Source organism: Asterias rubens, chromosome 9 (genome assembly GCF_902459465.1).
Source record: "Asterias rubens chromosome 9, eAstRub1.3, whole genome shotgun sequence".
Taxonomy (NCBI): domain Eukaryota; kingdom Metazoa; phylum Echinodermata; class Asteroidea; order Forcipulatida; family Asteriidae; genus Asterias; species Asterias rubens.
Window position 1 is genome coordinate 19,103,594 of NC_047070.1, and position 25,446 is coordinate 19,129,039.

The 25,446-nt window shown below is 37.6% G+C and overlaps 1 protein-coding gene across 3 annotated transcripts; it reads right to left on the bottom strand.

The window, feature by feature from the left end:
• Positions 1 to 9,120: 9,120 nt before the first annotated feature.
• On the bottom strand, positions 9,121 to 25,307 carry LOC117294337 (protein regulator of cytokinesis 1-like). 3 transcript variants are annotated; one of them, XM_033776704.1, is made up of 14 exons: positions 24,210 to 24,325; positions 22,269 to 22,530; positions 21,590 to 21,823; positions 19,946 to 20,116; positions 19,326 to 19,475; positions 18,232 to 18,379; positions 17,691 to 17,827; positions 16,903 to 16,998; positions 16,244 to 16,390; positions 15,961 to 16,086; positions 14,875 to 14,997; positions 12,352 to 12,528; positions 11,340 to 11,386; positions 9,320 to 9,398 (listed from the first exon to the last, which is right to left on the bottom strand). In XM_033776704.1, the coding sequence occupies exons 1-14, from the start codon at positions 24,224 to 24,226 to the stop codon at positions 9,389 to 9,391; spliced, it is 1,845 nt and encodes a 614-aa protein (XP_033632595.1). In that variant the 5' UTR covers positions 24,227 to 24,325; the 3' UTR covers positions 9,320 to 9,388. The 3 variants fall into 3 exon arrangements, with proteins under 3 accessions (XP_033632594.1, XP_033632593.1, XP_033632595.1); XM_033776703.1 differs by lacking the exons at positions 11,340 to 11,386; positions 24,210 to 24,325 and adding an exon at positions 25,231 to 25,307 and having other exon boundaries at positions 9,121 to 9,398; XM_033776702.1 differs by lacking the exon at positions 11,340 to 11,386 and having other exon boundaries at positions 9,121 to 9,398.
• Between the last annotated feature and the right edge of the window lie 139 nt (positions 25,308 to 25,446).

The window sequence follows — 25,446 nt, forward strand, 5'->3', positions numbered from 1 at the left end:
TTTTAGGGGGAAAATCTGTCAAAGAGTGAGCATGCAAGTGAGAAGCCTTTGCAGCGAGAATCCAAGCCCGCATTAGGGCCCTGGAAAATGTCGCACTCTAGAAGCTCTCTGGTGCAATCTAGGGAGTCTGGAGAGTGATGTGGCCCCCTCTCAGATGTTGGAATTGAAGGCAGTGGACACTATTGGTAATTACACAAATAGTTATTAGCACATACCTTACTTGGTAACGAGTACATGTAATGGGGAGCCGTTGATATTATAAAACATTGTGAGAAACGCTCTGAAGTGTCAAAGTTTTCGAGGAAGAAGTGATTTTGATTGAATTTGATTGTGAGACCTCAGGTTGAGAATTTGAGGTCTCAAAATCAAGCATCTGAGAGCACACAACTTCCTGTGACAAGGGTGTGTTTTCTTTCATTACGAACGATTGAGCTCAAATTTTCACAGGTTTGTTATTTTATGCATACGTTGAAATACAGCGAGAGAGAAGACAATTACCAATAGTGTCTTTAAGGCATATTTCAAGTTATCGTGCATAATTTTTTGCTATTGGTAATTGTATCTAAAAAATAACTCAACCAACCTGGAACAAACGAACAGACAGACAAACAGACAAACGGACGAACAGACAAACAAACAAACAGACAAACAGACAAACAAACAAACAAACAAACAAACACTATCTGTACAAAAACAAGAGAAAACAATATTGAAGGCAAACACAACAGTCACAGACAAAACGTGTTTACAAAAACAAGCACAGAATGTGCCACCGTCAGTGCAGTGACAACAAACACATGATTTCATCTCTCTTTTGAATATTTGGTGGCCCTGAAAAGGGCCAAGAAAAAAAGAAGGAAAAAAAAACTGATGGAAGATGACGATCTTGAAGAGAAGAACGCGACTCTGGTGAGTACTTGACTGCTGCTGCTGCTGTTGTTATCAAGTCTTTGTCTTGTAACCATGCCAACATGGTCTGCATCGTTACAACGATGGGATGGAGTGTCTTTTTTCACTTTGAGCACGGACAGTTCTTTGTTTGAGAAATGGAGATTTCTTGTAAAGACTGATGTGTAGCAGTTTTCTTACCGACGTGGAGGTGTTGATTTGAAACTCTCTCACTTGATACGGTACTGCCATCCATGGCGATGCAAATATTGCATTTACATGTACATGTGTATAAGGATTGCTCATTTTATATACATTATTACACTAGAATAGGCCTACTGAGTTATCTATAATTATCCAATTAAATTCTTGACTTGAGGAACAGAAAAAACACACGATGAACTACTTGCTCGAATTGAACCAACATATTGTCATAGTAAGACTTGAAGAAGAGCAATCTTTGGAATGTTTTCATCAAAGATGGATTTCCTTAAAGATCAGTAACGATATGAACCAGCATATCGGTCATAACAATTCAGCACACAACGTTTTACAAAATACTAAGATGGAAGGGAAAATGAACAAAGTACAAGTAAAAATTTACCCAACTTAAACTGTTTCCACCATTGCCCAAAATACAATGTCCCCAAAATACAATGTCCCCAATGTCGGGCACACAACTGTGATTTTTCAAAACAATTGGAAAGTGTCAAGGAAAAAACCCAGAACAAACAAAAATGCCAGTCACATGACACTGCTGAACAACCCCACCCCCCCCCCAACCTTCAAAAGAAATTGCCTGATTGGTTAGAAAGTTCCACGTTTGTACAATGCCATTTTGATTAGAAATGTGATTTTAAAAAAGTGCTTGTCATTTGTATACAAATCAAGACTGTCGTATAAATCATACACTTGTAATTTGTTCAAACTTACCGTGGCCACACTTTAGTAAGAGAATCAGGTTTTTTGTAAATAACCAAAAAGTAAATTATTTCTGAAATATCTGAGTTTTCCTCTTTTGTGTGCTTAGGTTAAATAAAACAGCATTGGCCCTATTATAGACCGATTGTTTGTGTTAAATGAATATCTTTCTAAACACTGTTCTTTCTCACAGGAAGTGTTGCAGTCAAATTGCAACACATTTTCTGACTCTTACTAAAGTGTACTTCCGGGACCCGCAAATAATAAAACAATAACAAAACAGCAGAGACAAAAGAAAGGTCAACTTCTGAAAGCACTGACAGAGTAAGGTTTCATGAACCTGTAAACAGATTCAGTTTCAAACAAAGGCAATAAAATTTGAATATAATGGAATTCTTGATGGCATAAAACTGCCTTTTTGTTTAGTAAAATGTGCTTTATTTTGTAAGCATCAGTGGTTGAGCCTTGGACTGTTCATGAGCTGTGCATACATATAGTGACGTTTCCTTTGCCTTTACTGTTTAAACCTACTTAATCTACATATTATAAAACTCAACAATCTGGTGATATATTATCAATAGATTTATCAAACATATTTCAACTTATTTGACCTTTCTGTCAAGGTTCTCATTGTGGCATGGTGCAGCAGCCATTTCATTCAATTTTAACTTCACCAGAGTTTTGGATTGTGTGGGAAAGATAAAGAGAAGAGAACCAGTTTAGGATAGAAGACTAACATTTATACAGACTTACATTAAATACAGTCAATACAAAACGACATACTCTGTGGTCGATATGGTCAGAAAAAAAAAGAGGAAAAAAAATAAACAATTGTATTTACTTGTACAATTTTAGTGTCAATAACCACCCCCACTCTGTCAAATATCTTCCAAGTTTCACATCATTAAATTATTGAGGCATCCCAAAAAAACTTAGAAAAAAAACCACCCCAAAAGCCACATATTTAGAGAGAATTGTTACGTCCTTATAAAGCAAAATTGTAGTCGTTTTGTATAGGCTGAAAACAACACACAATCACACACTATTTAATTTAAAAAATTCAAGCGAAAAGCATAAAATATTGTTTGTAAAAAGTTTCTGGTTTCAACAATGAATGGCAAACTTGAAAGTTGTATTGTTTCAATTATAGACCATTGCTTTGGAATGTTTTAAGGAAAATATTTTTGTGATTTAGTTTTTCTGCCGACACAGTCAGAGAAAATATAATGTTTATAAATCGTTCACACCATGAAAACTGTATCTGTGAAAAACAGAAAGTTTTAAAATGGTCTGATGAGGTTAACTGGAATGATGGGTTGTTTTTATGCTTTTCACTCGATAATCTATTCCACTAAAAATGACAATTAAGTAAATCAAACCAAAACATCAACATGGCAACTTGAAGCTTTATATATTGCACATTCATGTATTGTCTACCATGGGCTGGTCATTGCTTGGCAATTATTCAGCCTAGAGTAGACCATCTCTCCCTGTGTGGATTTCAAATACAATTTTCAATAGAAATGGAAAACAAAAAAGTATTTTTGGCCATAGTTTCCAAATTGTATACAGGGTCAGTGGGGAAGAAACACCCCACACTCCCTCTATGAACTTTGCAAAAAACAGATCCTGCAAGTTGAAATAAATCCCGTCTTGCCTTGTCAAATGGCTGTTTATTTTGATTGCCCTGCTAGCAAACTGTAAATGAATGGTCGCAGTGCACAGCACAGATCTTTTTTTAGTGACAATCAATAATCAAAATTCAAATTCTTCCTGAAGGTTGCAAAATGTCGACACACATGGGATAGCACCATACATAAAATGTGCAAACTGCACTAATATCAGTACTGCTCTGCTCTATGATTATTTACATATCAACAGTTTGACAACACCTTAAAACAATGTAAAACATCATCGTATAAAAATATTCCTTGTATGAAAGAAGTAATATTGGCACAACGATGTGCCACCTCATTCACTGAAATAAAGGCCATGTTGTCAAGAAGCTTCAAATCGCATTTTAGTGTTAAGAAAATAGGGTGATCAGTTATTTTGTTTACATACAAAGGCTTCACATTGATATTCTGCACTGTGCAAGGCATCTTTAATCAGCGTCTAGACAATTTCACTTTGTCTGATGCCAAACGATTAAGGAATGATCTTACTTTACCGAATTGAAATTCAAGATTAAATTTTCTGCCATTTTTGTTTGCGACAACTTTGATCTCTTGGTGTCATTTCCAAAAATGTTTATATCAGAAAACAGTGCACGGCCCGTTCTTGTTGCTTGATCACCCTTTTAACTATCGGTCAACTTACAAATATCAATTTTTGTACAATTATTTACAATCTGATCATTTATCTTAGAAAAAATGTACAAACATTTCACAATGTTGTCAGTAAAATCCTGTAAAACACCATGATTTTCATGAGTTGTGTGAAAATGCTCATTAAAGTATAATTGTTGTTCATTAAATCGGATATCATGTTTGTAGTGAAAGATGCCACTTCCAAGACAATCGGAAAAGGTTTATTCGTTGTTGACTTTGGCCCAGGAAGAAGGGGGGACGAGTAAAAGGGATATCGGAACTGATTAAATTTCAGAATTTGTGAAAAACAAATAATAACAAATAAAAAACAAATAAAAATGCCAGACTGGCGACTTTTGTTTTCAAAATTCAATTGTAATCGAGCGAGGAGCCAAATTTATGAATGAATCGGGACATTCAGGACTGATTTCAAGTGCAGGGTCAGGCTTTGGTTGATTGAGCTAGCACCCATGGATAGACCACTTGCGAGCCAATGGGCAGGGGGCTTAGGGAGAAGGTCAGGAGGGGGTGCCTCATTGAACTTTGACCCAGCAAAACTACAACTACCACTCAAGTTAATAAAACCCAAAGTAGTGCTACTTCCATTATTATTTGAACTATCATCCCTAGAAACCATTCCAATGACACTTGAAGTATATTTGGGTGATCGTGAAGGCGAGGCTGGAAGGTGGTGTTGTTGTTGAAACAGAGATTTTGGCGACGATCTGTTCGGCCTGGTGTACTGTCCTCCCTGACCCTTGTTTTTGTTGCTGTGCCTCGGCGACCCAGACGAGCGGTTCCCACCGTAACTAGCCCTTCGGCTTGTTGCTTGAGGGGATTCGGGTGACATTTTCAGTTCACCTAATGCTGCTCTAAATGACAGATTTCCTTACCCAACCGCAAATGTCATGGGTAAACAACGACTTGTTGAAAGCGATTGCTACTTCCTCCTGCCCTACACACACAACAACTGTGGCTTAGTCAAGATGGCGGCTCTTTGTTCACGACGCTTGTCTTTGTGGCTCTTGAAACTTGACTTGAATTTCCTCGCACTGTGAAGAAACTCCGACGACCTGGCGACTTAAATCACCACCAACTTTGGGAGGAAATTCTGCTGAAACTGTTGATGTCCAATTTGTTGAGAATATATACCATACAGGGTGAATTTATTGGTGAGAAGTCGGACTATGAAACGTCAGAATGATTTTACTTTAGAGGTCCAGACTATTATTTAAGCATACAAAATAAACAATGGATAGAACTAGCATATCACACAACACACAGAGCAAGCTAGCTGGGCAACCTTGCGCGACGAGCCAATCAGAAAGCAGATACGCCCTCTTGTTAACCAACTGGCCAATAGGATTGCGCAACGCTAAAAATAGTGACCAATCAACATGGCAGGCTAGTAATAAAGGTCACGGTACGTATGACGTCAGGGAATTCACCTAAGCATAAACATTACGGACTTGCTATAAAAAACATGATAACAGTTATAGACCAAAACATTCAGTGACGAAAGGGGGATCCACCGCGATTGCTGGCTCTGGGAATTTTCGTTATCATAGAAACTACCAAATTTGGTGCAATGTCTGATTGTTTGTTTGTCCTCTAAAAGGTTAACAACTGGAATTTGCTGATGATCTCATTTGGGTTTTTAAAAGTCAAACATGTTGCAATATTATTTCAACACAGATACCCAATAAAGAATACATATTTTTGATAAAAATATCATGAGTAAATTTTAAAAAAAATTACAGAACAAAATATAAGTTTGTGTACATGTAGGGTCCTCCTCTGAAGAAAAAAGTGTTGGGAATTTTTTGTTCCTGATTTGTATTGAATTAGTTTGGGAAATTATTTCTTGTATTGCGAATAAAAAAAATACAAATGGCAATTGCAAAGTTGAGTCAGTAAAGGAAAATGTGCAAAACATGAAAGATGCATTCTTATTTTTATGTTTTCCAGTGGAAAGTCACGAGCATGCCGGTAAAACTTGGGCCAAATGTCTTAAACCTGTTAATCAGAAAATACACTCAAAAGATTCCCTGGTCAGCATTCACTAATTTTGTTCCTGAAACAGACGGTTACACGTATTCGAGAGCCAGTCCTTTTGAAAGGATTTTATTTTTATTTTTTTTTTTCAAAAAAATTGAAGAAAAAAAAAAGAAGGATGGGGCCCCAAAACAGGATGCGGGCGAGGACGATCAACTGGTATTTGTTTTTATTCGGCCTAACATCAACACATTATGACAGGTTTTCTTATTGAAACTTCTTGGTTTATTTCCACCCCCATATGGCTGCTAGTAGTGCTATACAATACTCACTTGATAAAAATGTCTATATACAGAATTTTGCATCTATAGTCTAGGCAATCAGATAAAATTAAACTTATTACTAATAAGTAGTTTAGATTATTTCCTCCTTGTATTGCGTGTACATGGCTCCATCACACATTTTTTTGGAAAAAATGTAATAATCAAGACAGATCGAATATATTAATTTTAAGACACTAGACACTATTGGTAAAGCTCAATTGGTCATCGAAGTTGCGAGATAATAATAAAAGAAAAAATTCACGAAAACTACTTCACTTCAGAGGGAGCCGTTTCTCAGTGTTTTCTACCATCAACAGCTACCCATTACTCGTTACCAAGTAAGGTTTTATGGTAATAATTATTTTGAGTAACCAATAGTGTCCACTGCCTTTAAAAAGAGCATGCATTTTATTCTAAAGTAAACAAAGAGATACAGGTACTACGTAGAATAATTCTTTTGTAAAGATGACATCATTGGTTTGGTAAATCCCCACCCCAACCAAAGAAACAAATTCTGTCCACTCAGAAAGAATAATTTGTTATTGGATTGGAATACCAAATCTGAGAAAGGTTTCTGCATGAAACCTTTCTGAGATTCAAAATGTCTTGTTATCCTTTTCTCTAAACCCACATTCCTATAGAAAGGAATCAATTCTCAAAATGTTACACATTATAAGCAGATCCAGTGTTTCTTACTAAGTAACATTTTATTGTAATTAATTACCAAAATATATACTCCTTTTAAAGACATTGGACACTATTGGTAATTGTCAAAGACCAGTCTTCTTACTTGGTGTATCTCTGATGCCTGAAATAACCAACCTGTGAAAATTTGAGCTTGATTGCGTGCAAAGTTGCAAGATAATAATGAAAGGAAAAAACACCCTTGTCACACGATTGTGTCCTTTCAGATGCTTGATTTCGAGACCTCAAATTCTAAACTTGAGGTCTCAAAATCAAATTCGTGGAAAATTACTTCTTTCACGAAAACTACGTCACTTCAGAGGGAGCAGTTTCTCACAATGTTTTATACTATCAACCTCTCCCCATTATTCGTTACCAAGTGAGGTTTTATGCTGATAATTATTTTGAGTAATTACCAATAGTGTCCACTGCCTTTAATTCTCCTATTATATGTTTTGTTTTATTGCTAAATCTCCAAGTGGGAAATTCAATCCATACCCCCTGAGCCAAATGTGCCCTTCATACTACATTTCCAACAAGTGTTCATGTGCAATAACCATTTCTTACAGAATAGTACAGGAAGTTTCTGTGTGCCAGACAATATGTGTATCCCGGTAACCATTAAACGCAACAAAAAGAAATAAACCAGTTAAAAACATTAAAAACAAAACAGGCTATGTACAAGTTATGGTATTTTAAAGAATGAAATAACTGCTTTTATACACATCAATTGCAAGTATTTTTTTATATAACTAGCGCTCAAGGCTACGCTCCAGATTGAAATGCATCTTTTTTATTTTTTCTAAACGTTCTGTCATTCAATAAATGATGATCTTTTGGTAATGCAGATGAAAGTAAAAATCTTCTTGCAGTATTACATACACTGTTCTTTACCTCAAACCTTACAAGCACACACAAAGGAAACTTGGTGAAACTTGTGTTCACTGTATTCCACTTTAGTGTGGCGCTACATCAAAGCAGAGATCACAAACATGTAGCTCAGTTTCAAACGAGATTCACATCTCTTGCTGTGTCTTATTCTTGAACAATTTGAGTATTTCTCAGCTGTTTCAATAAATTGTCAGCGGTGGTGCAGTGTGAAGATACAATGACCCAGAGCTGTAGCCTAAAGTTTGGGCATGACCTCTACGCACTTATATTAGACCCAAGCACTTAATCTCATTTGAGCCCCCACCCACTAAAAAATGTACAAATAAAGAGTAGTCTAAACTAGCCTTTCCCTCAAGTCTGCATCCAAGAAAAGCATTGAGCAAAAACACTGTCTGGCTTGTTATAAATAGTTCTAGAGTTATTACAAATGACAACAAAATCTAATTGTTTTGTTTATCTGAGGCAACTATTTAGGAGAAAACTGTGAGAAATTAATTTTTACATTGTTGCATAAAGAGTTATTAGATGCACGGTGTCAATGCAATGATGTACCTTATCTTGATTCAACGAAGGTTAACGAATAATGCTTCACCTTTCATTCAAAAAGAGCATAGCAGGCAGAATGCTGTACCTTATTTTGATTCAAGTAAAGGGTGGCAAGGCTATACCATATATTGATTCAGAGAGTGTACCATGCAGTGATGTAACTTTCATGAATAGTTCACCAATAATGCTTTACATTTTATTCAAAGAGAGTAACCCTGACTCTCAAAAGGTATACTAAAGCCTGGTTCATACTTCCTGTGAACGCGAATGCGATGCGAATTTGACGTAAATTTGACGTCACAACTCTGTTTTCGCTGCGATATTTGCAAGAGAGTTGAGCACAACTCAACCCCTGCGAATTACTTATTGCGAATTTGTGACGTCAACATTCGTATCGCATTTGCAGGAAGTATGAACCGGGCTTAAGGCTAAAATACCTTGGCCCAATTTCATAAAGCCTGTGAGCACAAAAACATGCTAAGCACATGAAAATCTTGCTCATCAAAAACAGGTTACCACTCCAACATTCCATAAAGTTTGCGCTGTTGCGAATGGTGCCCCACTCATTTTGCTTGGCAGAGAAATTCGTCAAGCAGTATTTTCTGCTAAACAGCTCTATGAAATTGGGCCCTTGTCTTGAATTAAAGACACTAAGCATTGAATGACACGCTTATTAAAACCGTAGATAAATTTACCATGCACAACCAGAATAGATGTCTCTAGTCAGATCAGTTGATGATGTCTATAGTAGTGTGATGCGTGCTCGACTTGATGTTAGGTTGGTTGGGCTTGGGGCCGTGCTGCTCCGACAGTTATTACGCTTGTTGCCCTCTAGATCTCTCTGTTTAAGGTGGGGGGGGGGGGGGGGGGTTATGGTTGGGGTAAAAAATAATAACAATGAATGAAACGGAAAGTACTGAAAGGCTGTGGACACTATTGGTAAATACTCAAAATAATTATTAGCATAAAACCTTAATTGGTAATGAGTAATGGGGAGAGGTTGATAGTATAAAACATTGTTGTGAGAAACGGCTCCCTCTGAAATGATGTAGTTTTCAAGAAAGAAGTAATTTTCCACAAATTTGATTTTGAGACCTCAGAGTTAGAATTTGAGGTCTCGAAATCAAGCATCAGAAAGCATACAACTTTGTGTGACAAGGGTGTTTTTTTTTTTTCATAATCATCTCGCAACTTCGACAACCAATTGAGCTCAAATTTTCACAGGTTTGTTATCTTATGCATATGTTGAGATACACCAAGTGAGAAGACGTGTCTTTAACAATTACCAATAGTGTCCAGTGTCTTTAACTGCTATTACAACTGAAATTACAGAAGACATGCATGTGACGTTGTACTTTTGTTTTCGATCAGGCGGTTGCGAATTACACAAAAGGGTTGTGCCAAGGTGTTTTTTTTTGTGGGGGTTAAGTTTCACTTGCATTTTGGAAAGGGAAAGTTATAGCTGTGTGTATGATTGCATGACTTAAGTGTTATTTCTTGTTATTCTTAGAAAAAGCATTGATACATTGCAACTGTGAATGATATGAGAGATGTATTACCAAACCATAAAGAGAAAGGGTATTATAATGGAATTCAATGTATATGGTATGATGTCTCTGTGGTCAGACTGCGGGATTTGCAGTCACGGGGCATAAATCCGGCCAAGATAAATGCTGATTTCACAATGACTAGAACAGGTGTTGTCTTCTCAAAACAAACACAAGTTATGATTTGAGAAACTTATTATCGTAGACATTCAACTAGTGTTTGTTTGAGAGAGATTGACGTCTGTCCCCTTGTGGCAGCATTGCAGAGTTCCCTTGCTGGGAAGATCATTAGTAATAAAGCTAATTGGTTACTGTTTGTGAGGTTAATAAAACCAGTTTCAGTTAAAGTACGTCCACCATGCCTAAGCTTGAAAGATAAAATCTGGCCTTGAGTTAACCCACAACACCCACAGCAATTGCAGTATTGCCATGTGTGCTAAGGTACTACATGTACGGACAAGGACAAATTTACGAAGTCAGGACTTAAACCAGATACTTTTTTCCATGTCAAATTCCTGCTCAAATCAAATTGACAGTATTTATAATTTTTTATTTTTTATTTTTGTAACAAACTACCCATTTCCCCTGTAGCTAGCCTTGTAATACAACAATGAGCTTTTCAGCTAACGGACTGGTACGCAAATTTCGAGCCTTGTCTTAAAAGAGAGACAGAGAGAGAGCGAGAAAAAAAGTGAAAGAAAAAAAGTAGATAGTTGACCAGCTCAGACGTAACCAAAGGTTGATTAAATAGAAACCTGTTATTCCCCCTTAAACAATTAGTAGAGTTACAGGGGTGACCGTTACAGGGGTGACCGTTACAGGGGTGACCGTTACAGGGGTGACCGTTACACGGTGACAGTCACCACTCCGTTAAAGTCACCACTGACAACACAAATCTGAAATCATGCTCCAAATACCAGGAAGTACAGTGAAATGATGGCATTTCAACTTTGTGCAAACCATACATTTCAAAAAGCTTTTGGAACTGCATCCTTGGCCACATTTTTTTCACCAGACGACCAAATTCTAAGCTCAGATAAAAAGTCTGAAATGTCTCATCCTCGAAGTATTGATTCTACTTCTTTGGTTTGAATGTTATTTTTGTAGATTATTTTGGATCGTTTTTATTTTAAAGATGGATGTCTTTTGTTTGTATGAGAATGTTATTGACAACCAAGAAAAATGTGCTCTTGAAATGACCAAGCTGACAAATTCCTCAAAGGAAAAAGACTTACAAGTTCAAGGTTCTGATACTTGAGTGCATTTCTTGGTTCAAAATATCCTGTAAGAATATTATAAACACAACAACAGATGACGCAATAAATCTCCCAAATGTGTTAAAATAAATGTACCGTAGTGATCTAGGGCATCGAACTAAAGACCTGGGCCCAATTTCATAGAGCTGCTAAGCACAACATTTTGCTAAGCATGAAATTTCTACCTTGATAAAAACAGGATTACCAACCAAATTTCCACCTGAATTTCCGGATAAGCAAACAACAGCTGAATACCAGTAGCAAGCAATATGCAACAAATAGAAATTTGATTGGTAACCCTGATTTATCAAAGGAAGAAGTTTCATGCTAAGCAAATTGTTGTGCTTAGCAGCTCTATGAAATTGGGCCCTGATGGCTGAGTTAACAGGGTGTGGGTTCGAATCCCGGTCATGAAACTTTTGCTTTGGGGGAATTTTGAATGCTTATCACCCATAAGTAACTGCCAGTCTAGATTGTTGATGTGAATAGTATTCACCTTGTGTGCCAACTTGGCTGCTGATGCTGCATAATCCTAAGGAGTTTTTCAGGAATACAAGGAAAGCCCACTGGACAGACAGGGGTAGTAATTGAGTAAGGCGCTTTGATGCAATGTCTAAAAGCAACTATGCCTAGATTTGGTTTGCAGTTATTCTTTCCGCTGGCCAAATGCAAGTGAAAACACCCATGAACTGGTCAAAACTCCCGCAAACTGCCCAGGGGTCGATTTCACAAAGAGTTAGGACTAGTCCTAACTTATGACTAGTCCTAGAAGATATACAATTGCATGGATAGTCCTAAGTTAGGATGAGTAACTGGTCCTAACTCCTAAATGCTGGACAACTGGTTGTGGTGGAGCTTCAAAAAGAGATTTACACATGGTTGTGACTGCCAGTTAACTACATATTTGTAGTAGTTTCTTCCTACAGCTTTGTCTGTTTGGCGACTAGAAATAAAACTTTTACTTCTAGTCGCCGAAAAGACATTAACTTACAGCAAAGTCCGAGTAGGAAGAACATGCGGATGTGATGGACATGTTACTCAGTCCGACACTCTGTAGTCCTCCGCTGATAGTACTAGTACTGAATGCGTGGCTCATGTCGGCATTTCTCTCAGCTAGAGCCTTGCGATGTGAAATACGACCTGTCTGTTTCAGTACACGCTTAGGGGTCTACATCAAAAAAAAACAATCAATAAATATCATTAATTAGGTTTTAATTTGATTCTCGTGTGAATGAAGAAAAATTGAAGAATTAATCTCGAGGCCGCAGATTTAAAATCCTCTTCCAGTAAATTTGTCTTAGTTTGCTCAGAGCATACTGATCAAACCACAAGTTGAAACCAACGGTTCTTTTCAGAACCACCCCAACTCATTAGAGAGTCATTACATGGTGTTACCGCAGCCCTTTCTAAATCGTGTTTCCACCATGCAAAGTTTCAAATCCTACTCACTCAGAAATGTTATAACATTTACCCAGAAAGGCTAGATATAGATAGCTCAGTTCATAGAGCACTTACACATTATGCAATAGATTACAGATTCAAAACACTTTATACTAAGTTTCCTTCCCCTGAAAAATGTTATTTAAGTTTCCCTTGTTATTTGACTACATGGGGTGTTAAATGTGTTGCTGTTTTCACATTGTAACTGAAACTCAAACAAGTGAAATTCTGTTAGATAGTAACTTTAATGGCAACCAAACAAAGGTCAATATATAAACATTCATTCTATAAGTTAGTATAAAAGTTAAATATTTATAAACATATATATATGAAAATACACCAAAACATGAAAAGAGAAAATGGTCTTGCCTTCCCAAATATAAAGTCCAGGCCTGGTAATAGATTGATTAGGAAAGTTGCTGAGAAAACTGGTGCTTAGTTGGAAAACTCAAGAGATTTTATTGAAATTTCATGCAAACAAAAAATCTTCTGAATTACTCAAAAGTTAGGTTCTGTACCCCTGAGATTGAAACGAACATAAAATGGTGAAGATGACCCACCGCAGATATCCCAAAATGTTTGAATATGCAAAGACCTCAATTATACCCAGGGTTGTGCACTTTTTTTGAGACTTTATAGAGACACTGTGCGAGAAAAAATATCTTCAATGACAAACCCCAAAACAACAACTCAGAAAGAAAGTGTAAAAATTAGAACAGTAGTCAACAAAAACAGCGAATTGAACAGTGAGTCGTACCGTACCTCTTTTCGTCTGCCACTTTTCGGGGGGCGACTTATGGAGGCAGGGGAGGGGAATGGAATGCGTGGGATGTAAGTGCTGGTGGACGGACCACAAGGGGTAGGTACCCTCTTTAGGTGAAGGGAATGATAAGTGGAGAGTTAGAGAATTTTTGCTTGAAAGTTAGAAACACAGAAAAGAGAAAGTCAAATTTACCCACATAGCAACCATTTTAAACAATTGAATATTGCTACATTTTTCCCAAAATTAAATCTGTAACAGTCTTGTAGCCAAACTTCTTTCAGGCCCGACATCTTAAAATACTTGACCTTTTTATTTTTCTCAAAAACTACTTTACTTCAGAGGGAGTCGTTTCTCAAAATGTTGTTTACTATCAACAGCTCTCCATTGATCTTTACCAAGTAATTTTTTTAGGCTAACAATTATTTTAAGTAGTTGCCAACAATTTTCAGTGCCTTTTCAGGATCAGCAAAGAAACCATTTCATTTAGTGTACCTTGGATTGATACTTTAATTGCTTCCATAAAGCATTAAAGGGTGTGGACACTATTGGTAATAACTCAAAATAATTATTAGCATAAAATCTAACTTGGTAACGAGTAGTGGGGAGCTGTTGATAGTATAAAACATTGTGAGAAACGGCTCCCTCTGAAGTGACGTAGTTTTCCACTAATTTGATTTCGAGACCTCAAATTTAGAATTTGAGGTACTGAAATCAAGCATCTGAAAGCACACAACCTTGTGTGACAAAGGTGTGTTTTCTTCCATTATTATCACGCAATTTCGACGACCAATTGAGTTCAAACTTTGTTATGTTATGCATGCTGAGACCACCAAGTGAAAAAACTGGTCTTTGACAGTTACCAATAGTGTCCACTGCCTTTAACCTTGATTTTCATAATGGGTTTGTTAGGCCGAGTAAAAAAAAAAAATGTTTCACGTCTGGGTTTTTTCAAAAAAAGGAGGAAGAGGGGCTTTATATATATTTTTTTTATTATTTCAAGATGTACGCCATTCTTTGCTAAAATGTCAAATATCCATTGTTTTTTCTACTGCTGAAATACACAAATCATAAATGAAACAATTTAGTCGAGGCATTCAGACAAGACATTCAGATTGTTTTTGCTGAACTCATTTAAAATAACCCTATTTAAAAAAATAATAATAGTAATTAAAAAAAATAAAAATGTGCATAAAAAAATAGAATAAAAAAGGAGGCGGCCTGTAAAGAGGAAGCGGGCGGGGACGCTAAACATGTTTATTTTTTTACTTGGCCTTATAATTCTTGATATGCTTTTGTTTGTAGTATACCTACCTTGATGTTTGTGGGAGTCGCTCTACAGGCCCTCGGGGGTCGTCTGGCTGGCGAGGGGGAGGGCATAATGCTGCTGTGGGTCACGCCTAGTCTTGGCGACTGGGCGAATGTGCTCCCATTCATCTGTTAAATTGCAGGTGAAGTTATATAACAGTGAAGGTGATATAGGACACAACAAGTTTGGAGGTGGGGATAAAGGGTTCACTAAAAAATATTGTTAATATTATTGTAAAATAAGTTAATCTTTTGCAGAATGTCTAGCACAATGACTTGCTTAATCAAAAGTGACACTCATTTAATCTGGATCACATGTTCAATATAGAATATATAGTTCCAGGTGTGCAAAAATCATGTAATTAAAATTGTGCATATAATCATTTACAAAACAAAACACCCCCTAAAAAACAAAGATTTGCATGAAAATACCAAACCACCACCATCCAAAAAGTGTACAAAAAGTACAACAAATGAAGGTATTCAAAATAATGTTTGTGCAAAAATTTTAAACACACACCAAAAATATTCAGCTTGATTTAAAATACCGTACGAAAATCAAGTGAGTGTTGTGGAGTATTTAAATACAGCAGGAGCTTATGAAAACTGTTAAAAATTGCCCTGTCACCAGATATTTGAAGTTCTGTTAAATTGCACAAAGGCCATTGGAAATGCACAGAGCTGCAAACTCCTCTAACTTCCCTAAAAATAAACCGTAATCTGATGAACATTTATGAAAATCTGCCAGATTGTGGAAACATTTCACCCTTTTATGTTGAACGTATCTCTAAACATCTCTCCAAATGTTGTACAAAATCTCTCTGAGATGCAAATGTTGGCAGCTCTGAATTGGGCCCGCTGGTAAAAATAAAAACTGTGTTTACGCAATAACGCCCGTTTCATATTGTCCCCTCCTGCGAATGCTAAGCGAGTGTTGACATCACAGGGCTGTTTATGCACGAGTTGAGCACAAGTCAACATACGCTAATTACTCAGTGTGAATTATGTGACGTCAAAATAAATTCGCATTTTGCATTTGCAGGCAGTGGGACTTGGGCTACACTAGGGTGGCTAAAAAAACTGTAATCTCACTGTTTTCATCCTCTTGTTGGTCGGGGTTTTGGCTGAGCATGTTGTGTTGAAGCGCCTCTTTGCGGGTGTATTTGGTTTGCTACCGAACGTCATCTCCGTCTCCAGCTGTTGGTGTTTGGCTTTTACCTAAATAAAAACAAGGTTACATTTCCGGGACATAAGGCATGACATTTGACCGTGGTGAAAAAGTGTCCATAGAATGTTAAAAATAATAATAACTTTATGAATTTATATTGCGTTCTCTCCAGGATCTTTTCAACAGCTGTATGTTCTTCTTACTTACCCTTTCTTCTTTCTGAACTTTCTTGCTCTGTTCATGAGCCACCCATTGCATCTGTACGTAGTCCATAAAGTGGCAGCCATCCACTAAGAATGGAGATCCCTTTATCTCTTCATATAGGCTGATCTTCTCGGCCAGTGTCTTCTCCAGCTGTAAGTGAAATAGAAATTAATGTTGTTAAGTAATATCTTCATCGGGAATGAAGAACTTTAGTTGGTTCTACATAACTACATATTGAGGTTGTTTAAACAAGTTTACAGATTCATAGCGTGATTAATGAACAGCTCAATTGCGACCTCCCTATGCAAAATGCTAGGTGGACTGACAACACTCCTGCACTTAAAAGTAGTAGCATGCAGGAGCTAATGGGAACAGCTCTGGACAGGGAGGCTTCGAGGGAGTTCATTTCTCGGGTTACCACGGGACGACGGACACCCAAATGGACTTAAGAGAGAATAGCAGTCCGTATAGGCTCTGCCAGCGCGCCAAGCAAGCGCGCACGCATGTCAGACTTTATTTTGTCAGACTTTTGGTTGCACAATGGGTTATGATTGGTCAATACGCAATGGAGCGGAGCTTAGTGGATCGGTCTATCCATGACTGAAATGTAAACTACTATAGTACTTTGGACTCAAGTGCGAAAGACAATATTAGTGTCTCACCTTCGGAAGATCCCTGTTAATCTTTTTGCGTTCTTTCTCCTCCTGTAGTAAATTACCCCCTCTGTTGTTGTAGCGATTAGGATCGTTGGCTTTCTTCTGCAATGGCAGGACAAGAGTTATGCATTCTTATGAAGTCAGTAGTAATAATTGATTTTTTTAATTTTTACATTACAGTAGCATGGCGAAGTGGCATAACATTAAATAGCATAAAACTGCTAATAGATAAATAGATAATCTTAATTCAGTTGCTCCCAAGACACCATTCTGTAAAGAGTTGTTTATAAAGAGATAGTTTTGTACAGCGCTGGCTGCGCACGTTTTCCACTGTTGGAAAATGGAATAAAACACATTATCTTCATCACAATGTTGTTTCAAGACTTGATAAAGAACTCCCTGTGTCACACAACAATTGAAATTAAATAAGAGGCAAATTGGTTATTAAAATCACACACTCACATTATCATATAATCACTTATCACATAATTTCTCTTTTTCCCAAGGATTTTCAAAAGTTTTATATATACATGATACATTATATTTGGACCTTGTGAAAGAGTAGGAAAGTAATTGTTTACCACAAGTCCATTTAACATTTTTCAGGCTATTCAATGAACAAAACAACAAAAATCCAAGGGCTAAAAAATAAACAAACAAATTGGAAATCAGACTTAATTGGAAAGAACATCATGCCTGTGAACAGAAGATACTTGGAAAACTATATTAGTGTTTGGTTTGAATTGTTTTCTCTTGTGCACTTATACAGTCTTTTTTGAGTCTTGAAGACCTACCTCAAACTCCAACATCTTCTTCCACATGACCTCCCTCTTCTTAACACTCTCAAGAATCTCTTTATTCTCCTCGTAGTAGGCTTTGACTCGAGCAAGTTCCTCATCGTGTTGCAGTAAAACCTCCTCAGTAAACTCATCTAGTGTAGGTAGAAAAAGAAAGACAGGAATGAGGAGAGTGGTTGTCAGGGCTCCAAATTAAAGGAACACGTTGCCTTGGTTCCGTCGAGTTGGTCTTTAAAAAGCGTTTGTAACCGTTTGTTATAAAATGCATATGGTTAGAAAGATATTGTAAAAGTAGAATATAATGACCTACACAAATATGCCTCGAAATTGCGTGGTTTTCTTTCTATCTCGTCGACTAACACGGTCGGCCATTTATGGTAGTAAAACATTTATGGGGGGGGGGGGGGGTGTTGCAAAAGTGCCTCACTAAACCAAATCACATGCCAGAAACAAGCAGGATTAAAAAAATGCTTGTAGTTGAAATGATAACCATACTGCATTTCAAGAGCTACATGTCTTCGGAGTGAAATTTACGAACCATCGTAGAAGGCAGCAAAGTCATTGCGTTGTAACCGGCTGTAGTAACACTGGTCCCACCAGTGGCTGATCTCATCACGACTTGCCTCTGTCACTCTCTTCAGATTCTGTTTCTTCAATTCTTCAAGTCTGTCCAGTTCTTCTCGTAGCTTGAGAGGAAAACAACAACAATGCCTCAAACAGTCAAAACAAAATTCCAACAAGTTTCTTGATGTAGACAATGTGCATCATGGCTCTAATTTGGAGGGGGGATCCACAAGATCGTAGGGTTTGTAGCCCAATCACAATGAGTTGAACAAGCTCTCATTAAAGATCTTTTTCCTTTGTGTTTCTGAGAAAGTGTATGATACTCTTGAAGTTGAAAACTAATTCACAGTCAACATTTTTCCACAAAAATAATACACATAAGTAATGTTAAGGTTTTATGTTTTGTTGTAAAAGATACAAATGATGCAAGGTGGGTGATGCTTCATTTATCTTAAAAGGGCAAGAGTGCAGGCTTTAGTCATATGCAAATCTATGAGAATATTGTCAATTTCTATTGGAACATTTTTGCAAGGGGCACCAAAGCAATGACCAGTGGCCCAGAGGCAATCGCTTCTGTGCATCAGGCTCAAATAGGACCAGATAATTTTGTCTGATTACCTGAAACTCGCTAGGGTTAAAGACACTGGACACTATTGGTAATTGTCAAAGACCACTTGCTGTATCTTAACATATGCATAAAATAACAAACCAGTGAAAATTTGAGCTTAATCGGCCATCGAAGTTGTGAGATAATAATGAAAGAAAAAACACCCTTGTCACACGAAGTTGTATGCTTTCAGATGATTGATTTCGAGACCTCGAGTTCTAAATCTGAGGTCTCGCAATCAAATTCTTGGAAAATTACTTCTTTCTCGAAAACTACGTTACTTCAGAGGGAGCCGTTTCTCACAATGTTTTATACTATCAACAGCTCCCCATTACTTGTAACCAAGTAAGGTTTTATGCTAATAATTATTTTGAGTAATTACCAACAGTGTCCACTGCCTTTAACCGACCTTGATTAGTGACTGACGTGGTAATGTGTAACTTGATTGACTCTTAACTTACCACTTTAAGATCTGACGGTTTGTGGGCAGAATGGCTGGCTAGATACTCCTCGACCTCCTCCTTAGGGAAGAGTAGTCTGTTCCACAAGCTGGCAATATGTTCTCTTAGACTATCCGCAATACCCTGGTTCTCTTTCTCCTTAAACTCCAACTTTGGGGGTTGTCAAAGAAAATCGGGGAAATCAAAAATCAGTTTTTCAGAACCCATTGCTCTTGCTGTATTCTGTCCCAAGCGTGGAATGTCAATCCACAACGGGCAATGCCATTTTCCCATTAGAAAACCTTTAAGACGAATCCTTTGACGAGGCACATGCGCAAGAGACATTTTAAATCTGACTATAAAAGTTCTAGGAGTCATTGTTTTTACCCCATAGATACAATGCAGGTAGTAAATATAACATGATTGAAATGATATTATTATCGATGTCATGGCTATTGTTATATCTTCCTCTGTGTGATGTTTAATTATAATGACTAAAAAATAAAAAGTGACATATTCTTTGACGCAAAATGCATGTAAGAATTGGCCCCAAGGTTTTTTAAGCGCTGTAGAAATAGAGGTTCAAGGGGCTTTACATGTATATTGAGGAGCAGGTTATTTCAAAGCCTGTACTATATTACCTCCTGGTGAAGGACTTTAAGGGCTTCCATGTTCTCCCTGGAAAGGAGGAATGACTCCTCTTCTTCACAGACGATGTCTCGCTCAAAGGATGTATTTGGTCCTTGCTCAAGAAACTCCAGAAGCTCTATGATCTGCTTCTTGGTGTTGCTTAGCGTCAACTGGCGTGAATCCTAAACAGAAACAGACAAACTGATGATCATAGGCTCATTCCGCATCCACGGCTTTGGATCCAGATACGGCTCAGGCTAGCTTGGCCCTGCAGTTGTTTCGACTATCCAAAGCCGAAGCCATGGTTTTGAAGAAAAAGGGCCGTAGTGCTTTATGTTTTTTTCATAAATGTGATGTCATTTTTAGTCATGACCGAACTTTCACCCAGAGCCTGGTGGTGAGAAGGTCATTGTGGTGGTAATGGGTATTCCTAGAATACTGAGGTGGGTGTGGAGGTCAGTGGTCAGGGACCTACCTGGACTCAAGGATGTGGTTCTTGCCTCATTCCAGGAATGAGCACTACTCAAGGAGTTGAAGGGAAATAAAAGAGGGATGGGGAAAGTAAATGAGTTATTCTTATCTAGGGCACCTTAGGGAGCAATTCAATGTAAAAAGCCAAAAGTAGAAATAAATAGACTGCATGCAGAAGAAGTTAACAACAAATCGTCTTCCATGAGTCTTTGTATTGATTAAATCGTACAAATGATATTGTTCTAAGGAGCATTATCACAACAATACGCCTCTCTTACTACTTATGCATGACGTCATAATTCTTACCCAAAATGAGGCTATGGGCGCACGTCTCGTTTTGGATTAGCATTGTGACGTACCTCATGCATAAATATTAAGAAAGGCATACATAGCACATTCCCAAACCAGTATCTGCTTGTATCAACATTCCTTAAAAGAAGGCTTATGCTCTACTACCCACACAAATGGAAATGCTAATCACGTAACCACTCAATTGTAAAGGCACTGGACACTATTGGTAATAACTTAATTGCTAGCATAACATCTTACTTAGGAACGAGCAATGGAGAGCTGTTGATAGTCTAAAACATTGCAAGAAACAGCTGCAGAGTAACACAGTTTTTTTTAAAGAGGTAATTTCTCACTCAAACAATAAAAAACTTCAGCTGAAGCCTTTTATTGTGCCAGCATCTGAAAGCACACCAAGTTTTGCAACAACAGTATTTTTCTTTAATTATTCTCTTGCAACTTTGATGACCAATCAAATCAAAATTTTCACAGGTTTGTTTTCATGCATATGTTGGGATACACCAAAGTGAGAATACAGGTCTTTGACAATATTGTCAAAGATGTCCAGTTCCAAAGGATTGTTGGTTGTATCGATTCCATAGAAATAGAACCCGGAGAACGCTGAGTGTCTCATTGTGCGTGCGGTTTCGTTGTGAGACCATTTTTATGGACGCGCACACGCCATTTTCGTAACGCGTGTATGGCAAAATATTTTGCCATACAATTTTGCCATAAAATGACATCATCATTGACCAATGAAAACACTAGAAATGGTCTATGTGCGCTGACATCTTGCCATTTTGCCATACGCGTATTGTGCGGTATTGATACGCCGCGTCCACAGACGACACAGAGCTCAGCGTTCTCCGGGTTCTATTTCTATGATCGATTCTCACCTTTTCTTTGGTCAGTGATTGAATGTGCTCCTCTAACGCCTCAAGCTGCTCCGCTGTGGGGACCGTACCAGTAGGGATGTAGTTTGGCGTGGTGCACAGGAGATCACACAAATTCTGCTCCTTGTCCTTGAGGCTTTTAAGCTTCACCATGCGCTCTTGTCTCTCTTTGGAGAGTGTGTCTACCTTCAGGCGAAGAACCTTCTCAAGTTGTAGGATAGTTAGGCCTTCCTCTGCCTGTAGTGTAAAACATGAACAGCATGTCTCAATCGTCACAAGACGCAAACACAAGGGTTGTCCTTAACTTATTTCAGTAACTTACTAACCATTAAGCTTTGTCACTGATAAAATAGATTAGCTGTGCAAACATTTTAACAACTTACAAACGAAAAGGAACAATGGTATAAATGCAAAAAACTAATGGCCTGATTTTTCGACCCTACAATATGTACCAGCTTTGTCACTGGTTCATATTTTAAGGTTTTTTTTCCCAACCTTATTGTTAGAATTGGACTACCGATTTGTATACGAAGTGGTTTACAATAGTAATTGGACTCCTGCAAGCCAGCAGGTCTAGTTGGATAAACTCTGACTGGTCATTAGGTGGCTTGAACTGGCAAGTGGTCAGCAGATCACTGAACCCTGCATTTATTGAGAATTAAGGGAGAGCAGAGTGCTTTACCTCAAAATTCTTGATTTCCAACTCCTGGCTGAGTTGGATCAGCTCCTGACTGGATTTCTCCACGCTGGCAAGAAGCCGTTTACGTAACTCCTTCTCCTCTATCACCATCTCGCTCAGCAGGTTGCGCATGTGGTGCATGACCACATTCTGACGATCTACACGTTGATCTTCACAGATGCCGATTTCATCCCAGATGTCTCGAAGCTGCTCCAGGGCGTGCTCCAGGCACTCTGCCACCTCAAGCTTCATGCTCTCTCTACATCTGATCCATAAAACAAAACAAAACAATTAATTTAAACAAATGTTTTGAAGAGATTTAAATAAAAAAAGAAATTATCCCAGTTGATTAAGAAATAATATAAAACCCTACTATAGACTAGAGTTGAAGCGTTTCAGTCTTTCATGAACTCTGAACCCAAACCCACCTCTTTCATATTCATAAGTCTCACTCAACTAACAAGGTATGCAGTAAAGTAACTGGCAGGGGTACTGTACTTCTTCAACAAGTTCATGTCTTAGGACGAGTAAAAAAAAAAAAAAAGTTTCACGACAGGGTTTTTCAAAAAAAAAAAAGGGAAAAGGGGCTTTTTATTTTTTATTTCAAGATGGCCGCCATTCTTTGTTAAAATGTCAAATATGAAACACTGCTGAAATACACAAAACATAAATGAAACAATTTAGTCGAGGCATTCAGACATGACATTCAGATCGTTTTTGCTGAGATCATTGAAAATAACCCTTAAAAAATATTTAAAATGTGCATAGAAAAATAAAAAAGGAGGCGGCCTGTAAAAAGGAAGCGGGCGGGGACGCTAAACATGTTTCTTTTTTTACTTGGCCTTATCATGATCAGGCCAGCTAATGAGTTATTTTCAATTTCAAAACCAAACCCACAACAAATAAATCAACTGATCTCAATTCAGCAAAGAGCGTCTAGCATCCCTCTCTCTCTCTGCACAGCACAGGCACAAAACAGAATGCGAGGCATACGGGAACACTTTCCGTATCACGCCACCATTTTCATTTCAAATTGAAATAAATAGCATCTAATTATAATTTAATAACTTCAACAATAATGAGACATCCCTTTTTATCTAAAAAATGAGTGCAAAAGCCAAAGACGAAAGTGGTGGCTTGTTACGGAAATAAATGATTAATCCGGCATACTTAATAAATTTCTCTTTTCTTTTATTTTTGTGTCATGTCCTTTTATTTTAATTTTTGAATTTTTTACCCCCTTTTTTGTTATTCAAATTAAATTACGATTTCAAATACATTTCAATATTATTAATAATTATATACAATTTAGGAAAAGTTTCCGTATGGCGCCACCACTTTTTCATTCGATATGAAATAATATAGTATCTTATTTACCTCAATGAGATATCCCTTTTTGTAAAAATGAGTGAAAAAGTGGTGGCGCCATACGGAAAGTTATCCACAGTTTACTCCCCGGTAGTAGAATTAAGAAAGACAGTTCTCTAGGAACAAACTCTACCTGGCAAAAGTAGAAACACACATGCCACATGGTGTTTACCGCAAACCAAATATTAATTAATAATATCCAATTCCACAAAACACAAAAGGGTAAACAATTAATATTAATAATAATAATAATTACATAACATGGAGGTAGAAATAGAAATGGCTGCTCTCACACCTCACAAAGTCACAGGCAATAAAAAACATGTCTAAACCCCACAATGCTAATAAAGTAATGATATTGATGAAATGATACGTAACAAACATGTTGTAATGTCACAGAACGAAAACTGTAGGCAGTGCATTGCATTTTGCATCTGGCAGGCGGCTGGCATCAACGCATTCTCCTGGCATTTTAAATTTACAATTGGATCACCTTACAATTTGTTTTTCATTTGACTTGAATTGTTGGATTGTACTGAGTTGAACATTCACATTTGTAAATTATGAAAACCTTACCTTTTGCTAGATGCCATACTGTCTTCATAAATTACATGTAATCTAGTATACTTTGAATAAAAACTGTTTTTTTTACACTGTTTTTAAATTACATTTGAACGAACCGTTCACTTCGCGTTTCGGATGTCGGACATTGATTGTATATTTTGAAACCCATGCGTAAAACAACGGATCTGATTGGTCCGTTGGATTAGCTGGTACGCTGGTATTGCATGCTCACGTATGTTGGTAAATTGTTTACCATCGGTACAAATGGAGGATGAGGGCGTTCGATAAGTTAACTAATAGCCTGAACATATCTGACGTCATTCTTCGAGGCAAAGACAGGGGCCCAGTCTACTAGTGTTTGAGCTCTATTTTGTCCCTTAATATTAGTTTTTATTTATTTATTAAAAACGCATCTAAAACGCAGCCGTAACCAAAGTCTTGATTTATTAAAATCTTTGGGAAAAAGGCAGACAGCATGCAGGGGAGGAGAGGTATAAAAAAGGATCATTGTGGCGTGTGTTCTATTTTTTTGTTATATCTGGGCTTGTTTCCTCGATGCTCTTGTACGAGAGCTAAGCATAGAAGGAGCAGCCAGCACTAGCCGCCCTGGCGCATGCCCTGGTGGTCTTACATTGGCTTTCGTATACAATAGTATGTGAGTACAGCTCCAGAGCATCAGAGGAAGAGTCCTTTAATTATTATAGAGCTAGGCTTGCACACATGAGCATGGAGGTCTGTCCCTCCGATCCCCATGCACAAAACATTTAGCTTTGTTTTGAAAAAGGCAGTGATACAACTAAGGCGTTCTGCCCGATCTCAACATGGAACTGACAATTAGTGCATTGGAACACCTGCAAGGCCACACAATACATGATAACCAGGGCAATTTAGAAGTCTTTCTCATCAGCAATATTGTTGATGACACTGCGGTGAAACCCTTATGAAACACTGACTCCCGCATACGACTGCAACACGAATTCCTTTTTCACTCATATTCCCCCAAAGACTCAAAGAAGCAATTATCTCATCTTACTTAAGAAGAATAACCTGCTTGTTCGGCAGACAGGATACGAATTTTAAATTCCACAGATAGATTTTGAAAGTCCCTACTTTCCAACGCTTCTAAATACAATGTGGCGTACGCGTCGGTACTAAAATATTGCACAACTCGGAAAATCCAACTCCTACTTTGAATATTGATAAGTGGTGTGGGCGGGTGACCCTTTATGCAAATGTGCTTGGTGGATGC

What these genes read in the sequence shown, in the direction of transcription:
- LOC117294337 (XM_033776702.1), bottom strand. An exon ending in TTAAAGTCCTTCACCAGGAG is followed by an intron (nt 19,476 to 19,945) that starts GTAATATAGTAC and finishes CAACCCCCAAAG; the next exon opens with TTGGAGTTTAAGGAGAAAGA. An exon ending in CTTTGCTGCCTTCTACGATG is followed by an intron (nt 17,828 to 18,231) that starts GTTCGTAAATTT and finishes TACCTACACTAG; the next exon opens with ATGAGTTTACTGAGGAGGTT.